A 17,379-nucleotide genomic window follows, 5' to 3' on the forward strand; every position below is an offset into this window, starting at 1 on the left:
ATCCCACAAAAACCACATGTGACCCAACATGATCTTAAGATATAAACAAGTACCCAACATACTTTAAGCTCTGGGGCTCTGAGTTTTCTTTCTTACCTGAATTTTTGGCAAATACCAAACCTCTGATCCATGCAATGAGGGCAGATGATACTGGAAGTTCACTGGGAGCAATAGTATAGTGATTTTAGATAGGGACCTCTCATTAAAAGTTTGTAGATTGTCTTTTCACTCTCCTCTTATTTAAAAAAACTATATTTTCCTCCAACAATTGCTGTTTTACGCATTTGCCATACATTGCACTAGTTTTGCTTTTCTGAAATATATTTTACCTAGTTTCTTGTCTTCCTTTGGAAATTGTTCTTGTTCTATGGACAATTTGCAAAGATTTAGAAGAATTAGTTGTAGATTCTGTTTCTCATAGCCTGCTTTTGAGAAACTTTCAAATATCCTACCTAGATGCACAGATTACAGACTAATGCAGTTGTTTTGACCTCTTAAAGCCCCATCTAATATTGACTCTACCATTTTATTCTAACTTAGCATTCTATTCTCTTTATGAAATGTGTACTTTGTTTTCTTCAGCCAAATGTGAATGTAATGGATAATTTTTAAAGTTTCTTTTGTAATCTTTATTATTTACTCTCCTAAGTGAGTTAGTTTAATTTTAAGAGCAATCTTCAAGAAGTCTAGAAAGAATTTTCCAATGAGTGAAATTTCTATTTTTCCCCTCTGGTAACTTTATTGCATTATAATGTGAGGATTATTAAAAATGTAAACTTACAGCATGTTTTTGAGAAATTAATATTGTTTTTAAAAATGATTACCATGTCTCATAAATTTAAGTGTATATGAAAATGTAAGGTGCTATTGGCTGTTTGGTGAGTAAAATGAGTTTACTTGTAATTTTTTTCACCTCTTATACTTTAACTTACAGCACACCTTTCTTCCTATAACTTTGTATATCTTTTTTTTTAATGAAAATATTTTCTTTATAAATTTAAGTGAGTCAGCAACGAGTTGGCAGTTTTCTCACTAAACTATTTTGCACATTTGAAAATTGTATCGTGGAGTCAGGCCCTGATACTAGTTCAAACTCTGAGACTCCATCCCATTATTGGACAAAGGCAGGGTAGAGCTGCTGGGAAGAGCCAAGACCTCTGCAGGATGGGTCGGTGCTGGTCAGGGGCTCTACTAACCTGATCATATTTTCTAAGAGGAAGCCTTCTTGCCACCCTCACTGGAACTTTGACTCAGTCCCCAAGCGAGATGTGATAGTCAGAGGTAGAACTTGGTTCTATGTTAGTGAAATAAACACCTTGATATCCTTACTGGTAGTGAGGCCACACTGCAGAACTGCCAGTTTTGGAAACTTTGGTGCAGGTTTAGGCCACTTAAAGACTGTAAACCTACTATAGATCTTGGAATCCAGAGTCTTGTCCATTGTGCTCCATCTGTCCATTGGTTCCACTTAGCCACAACTACTTATTTACTCATTTGATGATGCCAAAAGAAGGAAGATTTTCACTGATGACTGTAAAGGGAGGCTTCTTGTGTGTACATATAAATGAATAATTTCATGAATAAGAATCAACACAAAACTGGTTCCTGAGTCAGAGTTAAACTTATCCCAGATTTCCAGTTTCTCTAAGCTGCTATGCCAGTCCATCATTTGTCAGTAGCCACTCCCCCTCCCCTCAGCACTCTTCTTTCCCCTGTTGAATTTGGTAATTTGCTGCAATGCCTCACAGAACTCATGAACTGTACTTACAGTTAAGTAGTTTATTGGGGTACAACTCAGGAGAAAACTCAGAATAGGATACAATTTAGAAGTAACAGGATACAACTCAGGGTCAGGATCAACTTGGAAGTAACAAGATACAACTCGGGATACAGGATGCAGTTCATAGCAGGACAGCTTTCTCACAGTATAGTTCCTGGAGCAAAAATGCTGCAAACCAGTGCAGTTCTTCATCAAGAACTGTAGACAGTTCTCTTACCATTCGGGCCTCTCTGCCGTAGTTTCTCTTTGCCACTAACTGGCCCAGCTCACAGCCAGTGTAACAATCTGCTCAGCTCTCTCAGGCCTACTCTAAGCCATGTAGGCCCTCTCAGCCACTGGTCTGCTGCAGAGCCCCTTCCAGGCCTCTTGCTGTCTTCATTGTTACAACCCTTGACCCATATTACAGCTCTTTCAGGAGGTTGCCTGTGCAGGAACCTCAGGTCCAAACCGCTCCACTCTAGGCTCTTCTTGGTGTTGAGGTTCCTTCCTCCTTTCTCCTAAAAACCTCTATGGGGTTGGCCATTTATATAGGCAAACTCCTTGTCAGTGTCAAAGAATGGCCCTCCCATGAACAAACCAATCCCTGTTAACCACAGATTACCCAGTCCTGTTGAATGGCTTTACATACCACCTTTCTGACAAGTAACCAACCAATCCCTGAAAGCTTAGTAAAATAGATCAATCACAGGGTAGACTGCAGCTCAATCAGTCATTTTTGGCAGAATTACAAACTCTGGGCCAGAAAGGCCATATATAAGAGAAACCCATTGCACTGCAACATATAATCAATTTACATGCGCATCAGTGTATTACAGCAGACTGGGGACCTCTTGCCCCCTTCCCATGTGCCGCTTTTCTCCTCTCTATCAAGCAGCATCTGAAAATTTGAGAGTGCAGACCAATCCCTGTAGCCTATAATGCTAAATCTTGGACAAGTTATATCCCTGGTAACTAGAGAAAGTGCTACTAAATCAGCACTAGTAAACAGTTTTGTGTTTGTTCTTCTGTTTCCTTTTCTCTGATTATAATAGTGATACATACTCATTTTAAAATTTTATAAAATACAAAGAAGGAAAAAGAACACTCAAAATCTTACCTCTGTAGTAGCTTCAGTTAACATTATGAAGTGAATGTTTATTGTCATGTTTTCTTTGCATATTGTGTTTTATATAGTTGAAATCTGGCTGTATACAAAATTTCATCTTATTTCTAAATATTCACACTTTGTCATGATATTCACAATTTTTATATTTAAAAAACTGAGTCTTAGAAGAACAATCATATTTTTAAGGGTATACTGAGTCACAAAGTTACAGAAGATCTATCTTATGCCTTTATTGAATTTTTTTTTTTTTTGTAATACCAACAAAAATTAATGTGCTGGTAATACACGGGTAACTAGTCATATCAGCTTCCTTTAAGTGAAGCACTCACGTATTTGGCCTACAAATAAATTTACAATGCCAGTTCGCTAACTCATCACTGAATGGTAGCCGAATTTCTTCTGATGTTTTGTTCTGTATATAGAAGAGTGTTTCTTAACTTTTGTTGGTTAGTTGTTGGGTCACAGACTCTCTGAGAATTCAGTGAAAGCTATGAACCTTCTTCCCAGAAAAATACATATTCACACAAAATACTAATTATAATGCTAATCAGTTATGATATGCCAAGTACTTAGCCAACTGCTTTACATGTGCTATTTTATTGAATCCTCATAGCAGCACTTTTAGGAATGCACCGTTAATTATTATCCTCATTTTTTAGATAAAGACATTGAAACATAAGGAGATTAAGTAATTTGCCAAAGGCCATAGAGCTAGGAAGTGGAGAGCAGGGGCTCAAGCTCTGATTTTTATGGCCACAAAGGCTATTCCCAATTTTAGGGAACTCATGAATTCCCTAAAGCCTGCTTATTGATACTCAGATTACAAGCCCCTTAACTCATTAATGGTAAAGAGTATATGCAGTTAGTGAATCTTGCTATTTGTGTAACACATTTAATTAAAACACAAATATTTGTTGAACATCTACTATTTTGAATATTTGTTAGGTTCTGTGATATGGTCCTTAATCCTACTGTCTACATGGGAAGATAATAATTATGTACGTAAAGCAATGAGAAAAAATATAAATACGAAGTTGAATATATAGTAATTAGACATTCTATAAACTGTACCTGAAAATTTATATCTTTGTCATACCTTGATGCAATTGTCATTCATTGATTCCCTGATTTATAAAAGGGAAAATCAATCCAAAAGGCCACCATATCCTTTGGGAACCTGGTAGATTCAGTATGTCATAAAAATGAGGTCTATAAAATGAGACTCTGAAAACTAAATATGCATCACATCCAGATTCCTGAGTGGTTTCATCAGCATCATCTATTAGTCCCAGGGAGCATGCCCAATAATGAAATTCAAGAATGTGCAGCCAGCTCCCAAGCATTCCAGCTGTGTATCACCAGGTAATTCTCTTGAGTTGGACATATGTAGGGCAGCAGAACACCTTGATAGTTGCTGCATTTTGACTCAGGTAGGGTTCTACCAACAAAGAGGACGTAATAAATAAAAGCACATGGAAACACAGCTTCAAATGATGCAGCATAACCTGAGTCATGGGGGAGCAATAGTGATAACCTACCAACTTTGGGTGAAACCATCAGGCATGGGAAGCTTATTTAAGTTGATCACCTGACAGTCCATGCTGTCAAAAAGAGTAGCTGTAGCTATAATTCAGAGAACTAGTTTTGACAGGAGGATAGTATAGGAAAATAGAGCAAATCCTGTATATGAGGTTATCACTGATAATGGCTATTATAAGATATGAAGAGTGGATTATATCAAGCTTTCTATTAACATGGCCTTCATAAAGTATCCGCACTGTTTTAAAATTTTATTCTTTTAAAGCTTTAACCACCTGGGCTTTACATATGATAGAATTAATTTTAAAATGGCATTTGAATTTTCCTGTCAAAGCAGATACAAACTTAACTGCTGCTAATCATGCTGTATAGTTTATCTTCTTCCATTTCTGATAGCCATTTTTATTTGAAATGTCTAAAATAATATTTTGTGCACAGTTGATTAATATAGTTTTGCTATGTTTTAACTAATTTAATGAATTGTTTTGAAACTTCATTTCACATAATATTCCCATAATCCCTACAATCAAAGTTGTTAATGTTATTTTTAAGTGTTGCAAGGACTTTACTAAAACCCTTTATGTCTAAGAAGCTCAAGATGGAAAACATTTTTAAATAGCAGAAATTCCTATCATTGTCTTTAATAACTATTCACAGATCATCATTTGAATCTATCCAGCTATTAGTTGTTGGAAGTAATTTTCCAGGCATATATGCATATATCTTGATGGGTTTTATTTAATTTCATAAGAAGAATATGATACCAGCCCTTAAATTCAATCCTGGAAAAAAATATAGTTGAAAGAAAACATTACTCTTTCATATTTGCTTTGAGCAGAAAGGCACTTGAGTTGCTTTTGAGGTAAATAGTAGACTGATGTTAAATGTCCATCACACTTTGACTTCACAGACAGAACTGAAGACATAGTAGCTGTCTAAATTTTTAATTTACTTGTGTGTGCATGTGTGTTGGTGTGTGTGTGTGTGTGTGTGTGTGTGTGTGTGTAGGAAGCTTAGACAAGACCTTTTGATTTCATAATAAGCAGGACTCAGGGACAATAAAACTTGACATTCGTAACTGTTACTAGTATTTGTCCCTATAGCCCTATGCAGTTATCTTCTTGCTAACGATGTAGAAGCCACAGCCATAAACTGAGCATGCACCCAAGGCATTGCTGTAAATTGCAAATAACGTTCATATGGTCTCTTTGAGCTAAGACTAAACTGGGGTAGAGGGAAGTGAGGAAAGAATTTTTGAGAGTGGAATAGAAGTCAAGGACAAAGAATACACCAGAAGGTCAGACATGTGCAAATGTTCTCAAGTTTTTGCAGTGAGGTTTATTCAGATGGGTCTTTTCATATCTGCAAATAGTCCTTTTCTCAAAAGCCAAGCGCTGGATTGGTGCAGCCTCTGCTGCTGAGGTGTGTGTGTGTGTGTGTGTTGGCAAAAATGTGCTCATGAGATAATACAAATAATCAGTGAGGGAATAATTAATGATGTGGCAGGGAATATTTTTTGATAAATGCTTGAGGAATGAGGTGACAGGCGTGAAATTAGAAAATTCCTTCAGCGATCTAAAATATAAATAGCTTTCGGAACTGAAAAGAGTTTCACAGCTGAAGATTTTATTGTGTTGAGACGAAAAACTTTTTTCTCTCTCCCCCCTCCCTCTTCTTTGCAAGTTGTTTGTCCATTCACAAAACAAATACTCTGAAGCCCAGCGCGGCTCATGGGAATAAATTTCAGGTCAAATTAGTACAGTTTCCTTGCTGTCAGGACGCTGGAATTAATGGTGTTTTGATGACACGAATTTTGAAGGGCAAACAAAGAAGCTGAAGGGAGAGAGACATGACTCCTTAGAAGCTTGGTCCTCCTCTCCCCCAGCCTCTCTTGTCTTCCCTGTCATCCGTCTGCCAATCTCCCTGTCCATGGTTAGTTAAAGGCGCTTTTTATCCTCTTTTCTTTCCCACAGAGTTTGCCAGATCCGGCCCGGTGCCTGGGTTCCAGGAGGACACGCTGCAGTTGGCCTTCATCGACTTGAGACAAGTAAGTCTTTGTGTTTTTGTTTTTTGTTTTTCTTTTAAGATGTGTGACTGAAGACCATCAGGTCTTAAGGAAAAGGGGAGGGAGCGGGGATTGGCGTTGGCGATTCACACTGGAGACCTAAGGGGTTTTCCCTGTGTTTGAGGCCACCTCTTTTATTTAGCTATCTGGGATCCTTAGCAATGGTGGAGTTAAAGATTTTGTGGGTAGAGGGGAAGGCAGGGGGTGGGAGGAGGGACCCAGAGGGTAGAGAGACTCAAGTGACCCTCAAGTGATGTGACCCATTGTGCTATAGTTGGCTTCTGCAGACACAGCAAAAAGATAACACAGCAAACCAATGCTAAGCAGGTGCACTGACGCAGACTGCCTATATGGAGAACTTTTGTTGGCAGATAGTGCAGGTAGCAGCATTTAAGAAGAATGAAATATTTTACATTCTAGTTTGTTGATTTGGCTTGTTGACTTTTTCTTGCTGCCTTAAGTCTTCCCATCCCCTCTTTTGTGGTCAGCCATGAGTGTGACTAAGTGGTCATTTATGAAGATGATTAGCAAAGGCCTGACCAAGTCATGCTAATCTGACAGGCAGCCCTGTTATAGTGATGTTATGAAAGCTGGTATTTAGGCATACCTGAGCTTTGGCAGGCCCATCTGACAGAAAGAACAGTTCTTAGGGCTATTCCTTGTAGACTGAAATGGATTTATTGGTAGGCCTTGGTGATTTGGGTATAGAGGAGCAGGATGGGCGGGGGCCCAAAGAGGGAGAGAGTTAACTAGACTCTGTCATCTCTTCACTCTGAAGATGGATGGGATTGGATGGAAAGTGTGAATGAAGTAAGACTCAATGACTGATGCTTCTCTACTACTAAAACAATCTTTTTTTTTTTTTGTCTGTTTTAAAGAGGGGGCTTGCTTTGTTTCTCCTGCCATAATGATGCAGTGCCTCTTGTTTTCAGAGCTGACATAGTTTGCATTCTGAAAACTTTTAGATGCCCAGGGTATTTCTTAAAGCTGTAGGACCCCTTGTATCGATAGTCTCCTTACCACTGTGACTCGATTCATGCTGGAACAGCTTTTAACCCATAATGGATGGCCTGAGCTACCCCTGAATCCTTGTGGATGGGCAGTGTAATCTGTCATCTGATGACAATTCTGGAAAGCCCTGTTAAGCAGAAAACAGAAAATTGTGTCTCTATAGACCCGCCAAAGTTTGAGGATTCAGGCCGCGTCTGAGAAACGTGTGTCAACTTAATATTTGGGGGCCGGGATGTGGGTTCTCCTACACATAAAGGCTTTCCCAGCATGGTCACAAATGGAACTGAGTATCTCTTCCCACACTTCAGACACCCCACCTGTGGATTCAGCAACTCAGCTGAGACATTCAGGTTTTAACCCTTTGATTGACGTAAGGTTGAAAGACTCAGAATTTGCTGTAGGGTTTTGTGGGCTGGTATCTGTTGGATTTTTTCCCCTCTCTTTCTTTTCAGAAACTTCTAAGCCATTTGGCTTTTCTTGGAAAGCAGAAATTGAGCTTCATTGGAGTAACACATCCAAGGAAAAAAATTTTTCTCTTCTCATTATTCATGAGAAGGAAGTGTGGTCATTCTCTCTAGTTTGTGGTCTTGGTCCCTATGGAAAACATCTAGTGTTCACAGAAAATGTTAACTCAGGGAGTAAGTTAGAAAGCACAGCCAAAATAAGGTGGATCTGAGCAGGGGAATGAATGCTCAAGTACTTGTGAGCTCTCAGTGAGCACTGTTCTTCATGCTTATGTTCCTATTTTCTATTACATTTTTGCTTCCAGGATTTCTTTAATGGTGTTTTAACGATAGAAATAAAAATGTCAAAATTTTACTAATAATGAAACAATATGCCTCTTCCTATTGAATCTGTGACCTAATTTCTACTTATGTCTGTCACTATTAAAACAGCTCAAAGGCATAATTTTTCTAAGGTAGATTATTTGAAAAACTTACCTGGCTCTCAAATTCAATATTAGGAGGTTCCAAGTAGATTGAATCATTGTGAGAAAAACAATTCTTCCATATCCTATGCTGAAAATATTTGTCTCTTTGCAGTTCATCTTAGATATTCTCAGAACATATTTATAGTGGGTATCCTTTTGAAAGGAGACTCCTTCTGAACTCTAGAGATGTTCAAACTATAAATTGAAAGCCTGGGGATAAGTTTCCAGAGGAGATAACTTGATCTCAAATGAGACATGAGTAAGTGTTCTTGAATATCTGTCCTTTTGCATATACTCTCCAGAATCTTAACATAGAATTATTAAATTTCAAGGTTGAAGGCTAATCTTAAACTCATGTAGTCTATAACCTTTGGCTTGATGCTTGAATCCCTGTATGGTACTCCATACTGTTCTTGAATATTCCCCTTGAGGAGAACTCACTGCCCCAGGGCAACCAAAGCAAAAAGTTCCACCTTAGGACAATCTGATTATTAGAAAGCTATTTCTTAAGTTGGCTAAAACCTTTCTCCGTTTAACTTTGATCTATTGACTCTTCATATTTTTATTAATGCATTCCCAATGTGGGGGCTAGGCTTTCTATTCCTGATTTATTGAGTGTCCTATCTGCTAATAATTGAGTATTTTTCACATGTAGCATCATTACCTATCCCCCATCTAGTCCTTAAGTGATTAACTTTTATGGACCAAAATTGGACATGTTACTCTTACTAGTCTACATTTTTCTTCAGTCGTGTTACAACAAGACAGATTTTATCATTCTAGCCTGTGTAAACCTTTTTTAGGTTCTGATTCAGTAATCCAGCTTATTAACTGATTTGAACATTATGCCTTTTATAAGTCAAAGATAAACATATTAAACAGGAATGGTGGAAGTTAGAGGAAGAAGCTAAAGTTAAAGCAAGTTATAGCATACACACCCATGCAGTGCAGCACGGATATTTTCTTACTGTCATTGAATGTGTTTGCCTCACTGGTATATGAGTCTGTTCATTCTGATCATGATTTCATGTTCTCTTGCTTGAGAGTGTTTTTCAGACCCTATCAACTGAACAGTAGTTTAAAAAATACTCCAAACATGGAATAATAAAATCATCTCTATATAATGCAGAGTGTCATTTAAGAGAGACAGAATTTGATTAGGAAGCAAATTAGATGCATATAGTAAAACTATTCATCCTTTCTCATCTGTCCTGTCTATTCTCAATTTTCTAATTCCTAAGGAAAAGAGTGAGATGACATTTTGAATGAACAAGCTTTCATGATATTTTACATTTGTATAGCACTTCAAAGTTAAAGTACATTTACATACATATCTCATTTGTCAGATTTCTGGGTTTAGAAAACCTGCTTTTAAAAAATAATGTGAATTAGACAGTAAAAATCAAAATCTCCTTCTTTGACACTCTCTATTCTCTGTATTTATGAGTTCATGGAAGTAGGATTGCAGTACAATTTCATGTGCTTATATATCAAATATATATGTAAATTCTAGCAAAATACAAATTTGGGTTAATGCTAAATCTTTAGAAGGACAACCTGTGAGCTTATTTATTAGCTATCTTGAAGTGGCATGTGCACTCCAGGTAGTAATAATCGCTAGCCTTTAATGGTTCATATTGGAATTTGCAATACAAGGCCAGTAGTGGGTTCTCAGTAGTTGATTCTTCAACAGTACTGTGGTTAGTATGTTTCTTCCCAAGTTAAACATTGAGTGTATAATGCTAATGAATACCAGAATATAGACTTCAGTTAATTTCATTTCAGTTTATTTTATCAATCTCTGAGTGCCTGCTGTATACAAAGCATGACCTAAGTGCTATGGAAATACACAAATGAATATAATACAGTCTCTGCCCTCCAAGAGTGGAGGGGTGATCAGCAAATGTTTGTTTCTAACATGAGGCACGCTGTGATAAGTATTCCATTAGAGGGGATGAAGTTATTGTGTATGTTTCAATTATTTCAGCAGCTTTTGCTGCACAACAAATTACCCCAAAACAATAATTGACTTTAAATAGGTACTATTTTTTATTTGGTTCAAAATTTTGCGGGTTAGCAATTTTGGCGAGGTTCAACCTAGTTCACTTATACTATGATGTAAGCTGCTAGATTGGCTGAGGACTGGCTGACCTAGGATGCCTCAGCATACCATCTGCTGTTCTCCATGCCATCTCTCATCTGCCAGCAGCTTAACCCAGGCTTATTCACATGACATCTTGGCCGGGTTCCAAGAGAGCAAGACAAAATGTACAAACCCCTTGAGGCCTATACCTGGAACTAGCAAACCATTACTTCTACCACATTCTATTGACCAGAGCTAGGTAAACACAAGGCCAACCCAAATTCAAGGAATGGGGAAATAAACTCTGACTTACACTCTAGTTGGGATAAAGACTTATATATAAACAATGCAATTAGAAAATTATTCAGTATTAAATCAGGAACCAGATTGTATCTTTAAGTGCGAAAAGAGGCTATAAAGTGGAGAGGCCTTTGCAGTTATAGGCCTGAGTAGTTGGAAAAAATAGAAAGTTAAACTGAAAGATAGACATTGGTGAGGGAAGAAGGTATTTCAAGCATAGAAAATAGAAGATTTAAATTTTGTTTAAAAACATAGGAGTGTGTCTGTGTTAGTTTTACAAGGATCTCGATTATTTTTCCCCCTTTAAGTTCTAGGCAAATACCAGTACTATCAAGTAGATTCTGACTCTTGGTGACCCCATGTGTGTCAGAGTAGAACTGCGCTCCATAGGGTTTTCAATGGCTGATTTTCAGAAGTAAATCACCAGGCCTTTCTTCCAAGGTGCCTTTGGTTGGACTCAAACCTTCAATCTTTTGGTTAGCAGCTGACTGCATTAACTGTTTGCACCACCCAGGGACTCCTAGTTTTTGGCTAATTTCTTTAAACCCCCATTTCTTAATTTCTTTTCTTTCTTCCTTATTTTTGCTATTCAACTTCCCCGTGGGCCTCTTTATATGTTCCATTCTTCTTCTCATCTAATACTACTTATTGAGGGCTACCCTGAAAAATTTCACATTTCTGTTATTCACTTTCATTTTAAAGCCATCTTAACTTCCCTGGATAATTTTTTACATTATTTATTACAAACAGCTGTATGTTTGACTAACAGGAAAAGGTTTCTGGATGTTCTTTTCTATAGTAATTTCACATGATTTTCTGTTCCTTGGCCCCAACTGTTATCTACTTCAAATATACATAAGTTTTTATAAAGCTGAATGAGCTAGGTTGTGACATTGCATCAGATCTCCTGAATGGAGCTTGTTGGCAACAACTCTTATGCAGCAAAGCCATCCCAAGATATCTAGGGCTTTTTTTAGATAGAGGTAGTGACATTCCCACTAGGCTAGTTATTCCCCAATTTCTAAACCTACAGTCTAAAGTAAACACAGTGCATTTCCATTGCACACATTTAACCTGCCTTAAAAACAACAGTAGAACCCAAGAGAAATAAATGTATATTTCTTTTGGGGTGTTGAACAAATTCTGTTGTTATTTCTGTTAGAGGTGTAGTGATAAAACCAGTACCTTCAGTTAGTCAATACCAGGTGGGGAAATCTGAGAACAGCTCAAGAAGCTAACTGTGTAGAACCACCCCTCCTGTTTCCCATCCTGTCTTAATCCTGTTCAATCAGATTTTGGTTTTGAATTAAATCTCTTGCCCTTCTTTTTTCCCTGTCCTAAATCTAATGAAGTTTACTATATAAGAGGAACATTCCCCTTTTGCTTGACTGCTATTGGTTTATATGGAAAAATCTTAACTTTGTTTAATAATCATTTGTATTTTAACTTCTATCGAAAGCCCGTTTGTATCCAAATCCGATTTTGTCTGATACAGCACATATCAAAATGATATATAGTCAATAGGATTTCTTTTATAATGTTTCACCCTAACCAGTCTAAACTACCCTCTAACTAAGAGATAGGAGGTAGAGGTGGGTGGGGGCAGGTCCACATCTTAAAAGGCCTGAGGTGTCAGTCTTCTATTTTTCATCCACAACTGACTGTCTATATTTGACAGGAAGAGAGCTATCTCCCACATATACTTTTTAATATTGGTCCTTAACCTGCTGGAAGGTAACTTGAGTACCTTTTGGGTGGCCAGTAGTTTTTTCTAATATTAACTGTCCGGTTGCCAAGGAGTCATGGTGGAGAAAGAAGGAATGTGTGGGAATAGATATTTGGGGAAAGTTTTTATGAAAGAGATATTCTTTGTGAAAGAAAATTGAGAGTTATATGGGGCCCCTCTAGTAGTAAAGTGTGTGGACAGGTAATGTCAGTAGGAAGCAGAGTAGCTCAAATACTCAAGTGCTGAGTTGAAATATTCTGTTTGACCTTTAGATTGTGTATGATCTAGACTAGTACAACTGAGAATCATTTGCACCAGAGCCAGAAATCAAATAGCTTGATAACTTATGGAATTGAAAGATGTCATCATTATGACTGATATGAATAGTGAGGGTGGAAGCCATAAAGCACATTATTTTAGAAAAGATTATCTGTACCCCAATATAGTAACATGTATATATGGAGAGGCCAGATCAGAAATGAAATCCAGAATTACCATATCCCAGATGCATGTAAGATGTAGTAATATATCAGACCATCTACATAGATCTCTTTTTTGATACAGAGCCACTAACAGTATCTGCAGACTATATTCCATGTCTTAACACAGGCATAGCTAGCACTTGGATATGACCTACCTAAGCAGGAACTTAAGGAGCCTGGTGGCAGAATGGTTAAGTGCTCGGCTGCTAACCAACTGAAAGGCCTGCAGTTAGAACCCACCCAGTGGCTCCTCAGAAGAAAAGACCTGACGATCTGCTCCCATAAAGATTATAGCCCAGGAAACCCTATGGGGCAGTTCTACTCTGTCCTGTAGGGTCACTGTGAGTCGGAATCAACTTGATGGCACACAGCAACAAGAAGGAGCAGGAATTATTCATTCTTTCATTCAACGCTATGCTTAGCACTGTTATAGTGCTGTGAATACAGCATGGTTCCTACCTTCATGGAGCTTACATTCTTCTGTAGTTGCCAGCCATGCTTGTAAAGTAGGTCTTTTTGACATTCTGCTCTTCAAAGATTCTCTCTTCAGGTAGCCCTGGTATTTTGAGGAATGTCATTTTATCTAGATTTTAATTTTCTTTTTTTTTTTTGTATGATGCTGTGTGGGTCAGTTTTAGGGACAGCTGCAGAGTTTTCTGGCAAGATTTCCCAGGGCAAGTACCTTGGGAAATCTGTACACTGATATACAGGCTTTCAGGAAATAACTTTTAGCTGTGGTTTGGCAGTCTGGCATAAATAAGATGATCAACTTGAAATGCTTCAAAAGGTGGTCCTTTGGCTTTTGGGAACAGAGTTTTCTGGTGCCCAGGTTGTTTTGACAGATTGTCACTGGACACCTGGAACTTTCAGGGTGATAGCTCCAACCTCAAAAGAAGCTCAGACAGCAAACAATTCCTATTCCCAAGCAGGGAAGAGCTAACATCTGGGCCTAGTTCTGTAAAAAATAAAAATAGGAACATTTCTGAGATAAGATCCCATTGAGCTAGAGTCTTTGGCCTCAACCATATAAGCCAAGGCTGGGTCAGCATACAGAAGGGTTGGAACAAAGGCGAATAAGGTCTTCAGCTACTGGGATGCTGCAGCAGCTTCTGTAAACCAGATATATCTCCTTGCCTTGCTTGAGATATTAGTAAGTAGAACCATCACGGAAAATTTATGAAAGGAATTGCCAGTAATATGTAACAAATTCTGGTATTTGCTGAATGTTCTTGGTTGATTGGAGGAGAGTCTACTCTAGAACTGTTAATACTTGGTCTTACATCATACCAGCCTCTTAAGTGCGGTGGAAGTGAGCTCTAGAATTCTGCCTCAGGGCCTTTTCTGATTTAACAAAGAATCCATTTTTTTCCAGACTGTATTCTCATGAAATAACATCCAAGGAAAGCACAACTCTTTGGTATACAAAATCATGTAAGATGTCTTTTAAGTGCTAGGAAAATGCCCAGACATTTAATAGGCCAAATGGCATCACAGAATGTTCGAAGACCATTTTCTCTTCATTACCCTCCCACTAGGGATATAGTTTAAGCACCTTCGAGGTCTAATTTCTTCAACTCCTCATGGAGTTGTCCCAGGAGGTTGGTAATCAGAGGGGCAGAAGTGAGTAATGGTAGTAGAGGATAACCACAAAGAGACCATAGTAGTCTTATAAGAGGTAGAATCCTTACTGATTCTTTAAACAGAGAACTTTGGGGTCTTTAAAGGGAAGGTGGGAGTCCTGGTAAATTCCAGTATATATTTTTCAGGGGCTTTGGTTGTCCTCAGAGAGGAAGCACACCCACTTAGCAGGAATGTAGGCCCCAGACACTTGATTGTTTGTACAATAGTGTTTAGTACAGACGTAGCCTCTGGGCCTCATTAAGGGCCCTTCCCTCTAGGCAATTTGTGTGTCTTGAAATGCTGACTCATAAATGACAGGCAGTTGGGCCCTGTCAGGGTCCTTAAACTATGTAGATGTGAAGACAAGCAGTGGGTGAAGGTCCCACTGTTAGGAGAAGTCCTTTAGAGTAGCAGGAGACAAAACAACAGGTTTTTGATATATTTTCCCATGAACAACTCAATGGGCTTGGCCTTTTGACTCATGGGCTCACCTGGCAAACATTATACATTTTCACCTGTCAACTCGTATTGGTAAAGTCTTGTGTCAGATGAGGAATCTAACCTAAAGTTTGGTTGACAAAGTTGTCCAGCACTTCCTACTTCACCCTGGAGGCAGGGCCCTGCCACTTAGAGATTCCACCAAAGTATAGAACATGCTTTCCAGTAGGCACTAGAAAGACCTTTTCCAAAAGTATAAGTCTAGACTGTGACAATCCTCTTACCCCTTTGCTCCAGTAGGATAACTGTAGCTTTTAATGTGGGCATGCTGCCAGCATGACTCTAGATAGCCTCATAGTAAGGTCTGTCAGTTCAGAGGCTAGGGCCCCATTCAATTTCAGCTCGTAAGTGAAGAGCTAACAGGCATAGTATAGTGAGCCACCTGGCAATTTCTGCCTTAGCTCACAGATAGCATTGGTTATGATCTCAAATCATAAAAGACCTAGCTGATTTGTGAGGTAGCATGCTGCCTGGACTAACCTGAGGCCCTCTACCACTCTCTGCTTCTCCCAGTAATCCAAGCCTCAGAAACTCTGGTTTTTCCCTTACCTTGAACACACAGCATCAATATACATGCCCACAAACCTGCAGCTTAAAAAGTTTCTGAGGAGGCAGGGCCAAGATGGTGGAGTAGTCAGACGCTTCCAGTGGACCCTCTAACAACAAAGACACGAAAAAACAAGCAATGCGATTAAATATGGCAACCTAGGAGCTGTGAATATCAAAGGCAGAGTTGAGGAACCGGACCGAGTGGCAGGGGGAGGGAAAGACAGTTTGGAAGCAGGGAGGAGTTGCCAGACCTGACCAGCAAGAGCCTGAGCCCTGCAGGCCTGATCAGCTTGGGAGTGAGCAGTGAGGGAGGCAAGCAGCCATGCTTGGGAGGTGTGTTTTCCACACCAGGAGAGACCCAGCCGCAGAGAGTCCACACGGCCACCCAGAACCAGTTAGAAGCAGCCCTCAATACGGGGAAAGATAAGTAATTGCGTACAGCCTACCACGTGGATCAAAAATACCCCCCTTAGGGAAAAACCTTTCTCCCATTTACTTCCCTGCTCCCTGCTCTGCACTGGGTCCCAGACCAGCTTCAGCAATTGCCAAGTCCCCTGGGCTGGAAATAGGATCCATCACACACCTGGAGCCATTCTCCCTACCTTGGAGAGTGAACAAATTAACAAATGGGAAAAAGTAAACTACCAGCTCCCCTAAGCCAGGAACCCAGGGTAGGCACAGCTCCTTTGCCTATGCACAGGCATAAGGGATCCACAGACGTTGAGTGCCTTTCCCCCTGTGTAGACTTGTGTGGGCCCATATCAACAGCATAGGCCCTCATTACTGCAGTACAACAGGCTATATACCAGAACTCGAACTCTTTCAGCTGTGAAGTGGCAGGTTCTTGACATTTGACACTGCCCTGCCCATTAAGCAGGGTCTTCACTTACCCACATAAGGAGCCTGAGGACTGGTGACTCCACCCATGCCACCTAGCCACCTGCTATAGGGGCTCATGAATAAGAGGTGCCCCCAAGTCCTTACATCCAACAGCATTAGATGCTTATAGTCTGGCTACAAAACCCACCCATCTACGCACTCTAGGGAACAGGGACATGCCTTCCTCCCAGACATTTGGGGGCAGCCATCAGCCACCTGGCTTCCTCAGAGTGTGTCCCCCTGCTGCAGCCATATGCCTGTGCCTACACCAATCACCCATGCCTGTCTAGGATTGTAAGTGAGAGCCTACACCACACACTTGGTGGCTATCTACCTGGGCACCTGAGCTGAATCCATACAGGAGGAGAGGGTGGACTCCTGAGGTCACATACCTAGTAACAAATCTAACCACCTGGTGACAGGATATTAGAGCTTCAAAGGTGCCAATAATCAAACTAGCTCATACGAGCAGCCTATTTGGGCATATCAAAACAAAACAAGAAGCTAGGACACATTAACCAAACATAAAATAAATAAATAACTTATTGATGGCTCAGAGACAACGGTCAATATCAAATCAAATAAAGAGGCAATCCATGATGGCTTCAGCAAGCTCCCAAAATAAGGAATCTAGAAATTTTCCAGAGAAGGAAAATTTCTTGGAATTACCGGAGGCAGAAGACAAAACATTAATACACAGAACCCTTCAAGAGATTAGGAAGGAAATTAAGCAAAACGCAGAACACACAATAGAGGAAATTAAAAAGATTAGAGAAGAGCATAATGACAAATTTAACAGGCTGCAAGAATC

At 39.4% G+C, this 17,379-nt stretch overlaps 1 protein-coding gene across 4 annotated transcripts in view; it reads left to right on the forward strand.

Annotated features, from left to right (window-relative positions):
* Positions 1 to 17,379, forward strand: part of EXOC6B (exocyst complex component 6B) — a 738,950-nt gene that overhangs the window by 554,246 nt on the left and 167,325 nt on the right. For all 4 annotated transcript variants that reach the window (XM_023732748.1, XM_004369208.2, XM_023732740.1 and 1 more), the window contains one exon: positions 6,398 to 6,471. In XM_023732748.1, the coding sequence (XP_023588516.1) occupies positions 6,398 to 6,471 (74 nt within the window). The remainder of the gene's footprint in view (positions 1 to 6,397; positions 6,472 to 17,379) is intronic.

This window comes from Trichechus manatus, unplaced genomic scaffold (genome assembly GCF_000243295.1).
Source record: "Trichechus manatus latirostris isolate Lorelei unplaced genomic scaffold, TriManLat1.0 scaffold00004, whole genome shotgun sequence".
Taxonomy (NCBI): domain Eukaryota; kingdom Metazoa; phylum Chordata; class Mammalia; order Sirenia; family Trichechidae; genus Trichechus; species Trichechus manatus.